We start from the raw sequence: 1,751 nt of genomic DNA, 5'->3' as shown, positions 1-1,751 counted from the left end.
GAGATGTAAGTAAACTGGAAGTTCTCCTCTGAGTCTGAATTCATTTGATCATATTATGAATGTGATATTTAATCATATATCCTAGCAGGGATTTGTGGGAGGAAGCTAATTAATGCTTATTAGAGAGAACTCCTCCAAGTGTTTTTGTCGTTCTTCAGATATTTATCACCACTGCGATGGGCTCTTTGCTTTGTTCTGCACAGCAAATGTAGTTACACAGTCAACAATTTCGATTTAAAAAATACAGGTTGTTCCTCTAAACTAACAGTGTCAAAACTGAGGAAGGGAATCTGAGAGCTGGTATCAGGAGGTAAGACCTCTCCTACCTTCTTCAGCACAGATCTCTTGAACTACTTGGTTTCTTATGTCTTTCAGGGCGTCAAAGTCATGCATGTAGTATACCCTCTTTTCCTCTCCGGCCATCTGCCGCAGCTGTGTTTGGTTGGCCTCCTTGACTCCAATCGCATACACATGGACGTTCTCTTCTCTGAGACTCTGTGCGGGCTCCAGGATGCTATCCTGGGATCTGCCATTCATCAGGACAATGAGGTGACAAGGCACTTTGTCTCTTCATTTCTCCTTTGCTTTCTGCAACAGCTTCAGTGTGAAGTTCAGGGCTGTACCTGCGTTGGTATTCCCACCCATCTGCCTGATGTTCTCAATGGCCTTTCCCAAGTCGGGCTTGTTGGTGTATTTATCAATCTCAAATTCCAAGTCCCAGCTGTCTGCATACTGTACAGCCCCAATCTGTACCTTGTTGGGAGTGATGTTGAACATCCCCACGATGTCTGACAGAAAGGTCTTCATTTCGTGGAAGTCTGTGGGCTGGGTGCTCTCTGAACCATCAATGAGCAGATAGATGTCGGCTTCCTCAGTGTCCACACAGGCTAAAATGAAGCCAAAAAAATTGAATGTGGCATTTGGGGGCAAATATAAAAGAGAAATGGCTACAGACCCCTTCCTCCCAGGACTCAGGGATCATCCCAGACAAGGGGGCAGAAAGACTGTAAGAGCCAGAAACAGTGGGTGACTTCAGCAAAACAGTGTTTTCTAGGCAAGCTGGAGCCATTTGAGACATGAACTCAGCCACTGTGACTGCACCAGATCATGTTAAGACAAACTCCCAGCATGAATTGGGGATGGTGTCACCAAGTCCTACTCTGGCTGGGGAGCTATGGCAATTGATGGCTGCTAGGAATGGGAGACTGAGTTTTCTTCAGGGATGCTGGCCCTGAGAGACTGTCCATGCTCTGGTAGATGGACTACACCTGTGGATATACAGGCAGCGCTAAGTGGTGGGTTTTTTTTTTTTTTTTAAAGGGGGCACATGAAAAGGGAGGGAAAAGTAGTGGAGGGCTAGGAGAGGAATCTGAGGAGAATGAATGGGTGTGGGTGTGATAATTTACCTTTAAAATATTTAAATTAAATTAAAATTAAATCCCTCCCAAAAGAAATGGGAAGAAAAAAACTAGAAGCTTCTGTCAAAGAAGGATAGGGAGGGACTCGCAGGCATGGAAGATTTGCTTTCACAGCTTGGGGTGGGACTCAGCATGAGCTGGATGAGATAACTTGCTCCTGACAGTTTAAGACTATAACCCTAATTCTCTGCTGTGCGGAAGGATAAATATAAATACAGTAAAATATGCAGTTGCTCTTTGGGGGTTATTTTTTTCCATTAGTAAATAACTACTCAAGAGAAAGTTAAGTGACAAACTGGGAAACGTAAGGATAATAGGATATTGTGGACATGT

The 1,751-nt window shown here is 44.1% G+C and overlaps 1 protein-coding gene across 1 annotated transcript in view; it reads right to left on the bottom strand.

Moving 5' to 3' along the window:
* The window catches only part of LOC103747174 (collagen alpha-6(VI) chain-like), a 28,988-nt gene that overhangs the window by 20,408 nt on the left and 6,829 nt on the right, over positions 1–1,751 (bottom strand). The window contains 1 exon segment of the mRNA XM_008849511.1: positions 327–887. Within this exon segment, the coding sequence (XP_008847733.1) occupies positions 327–887 (561 nt within the window).

This window comes from Nannospalax galili, unplaced genomic scaffold, assembly GCF_000622305.1.
Source record: "Nannospalax galili isolate Female #2095 unplaced genomic scaffold, S.galili_v1.0 scaffold443, whole genome shotgun sequence".
Lineage (NCBI taxonomy): Eukaryota > Metazoa > Chordata > Mammalia > Rodentia > Spalacidae > Nannospalax > Nannospalax galili.
This window is presented reverse-complemented; position numbering and strand designations above follow the sequence as displayed.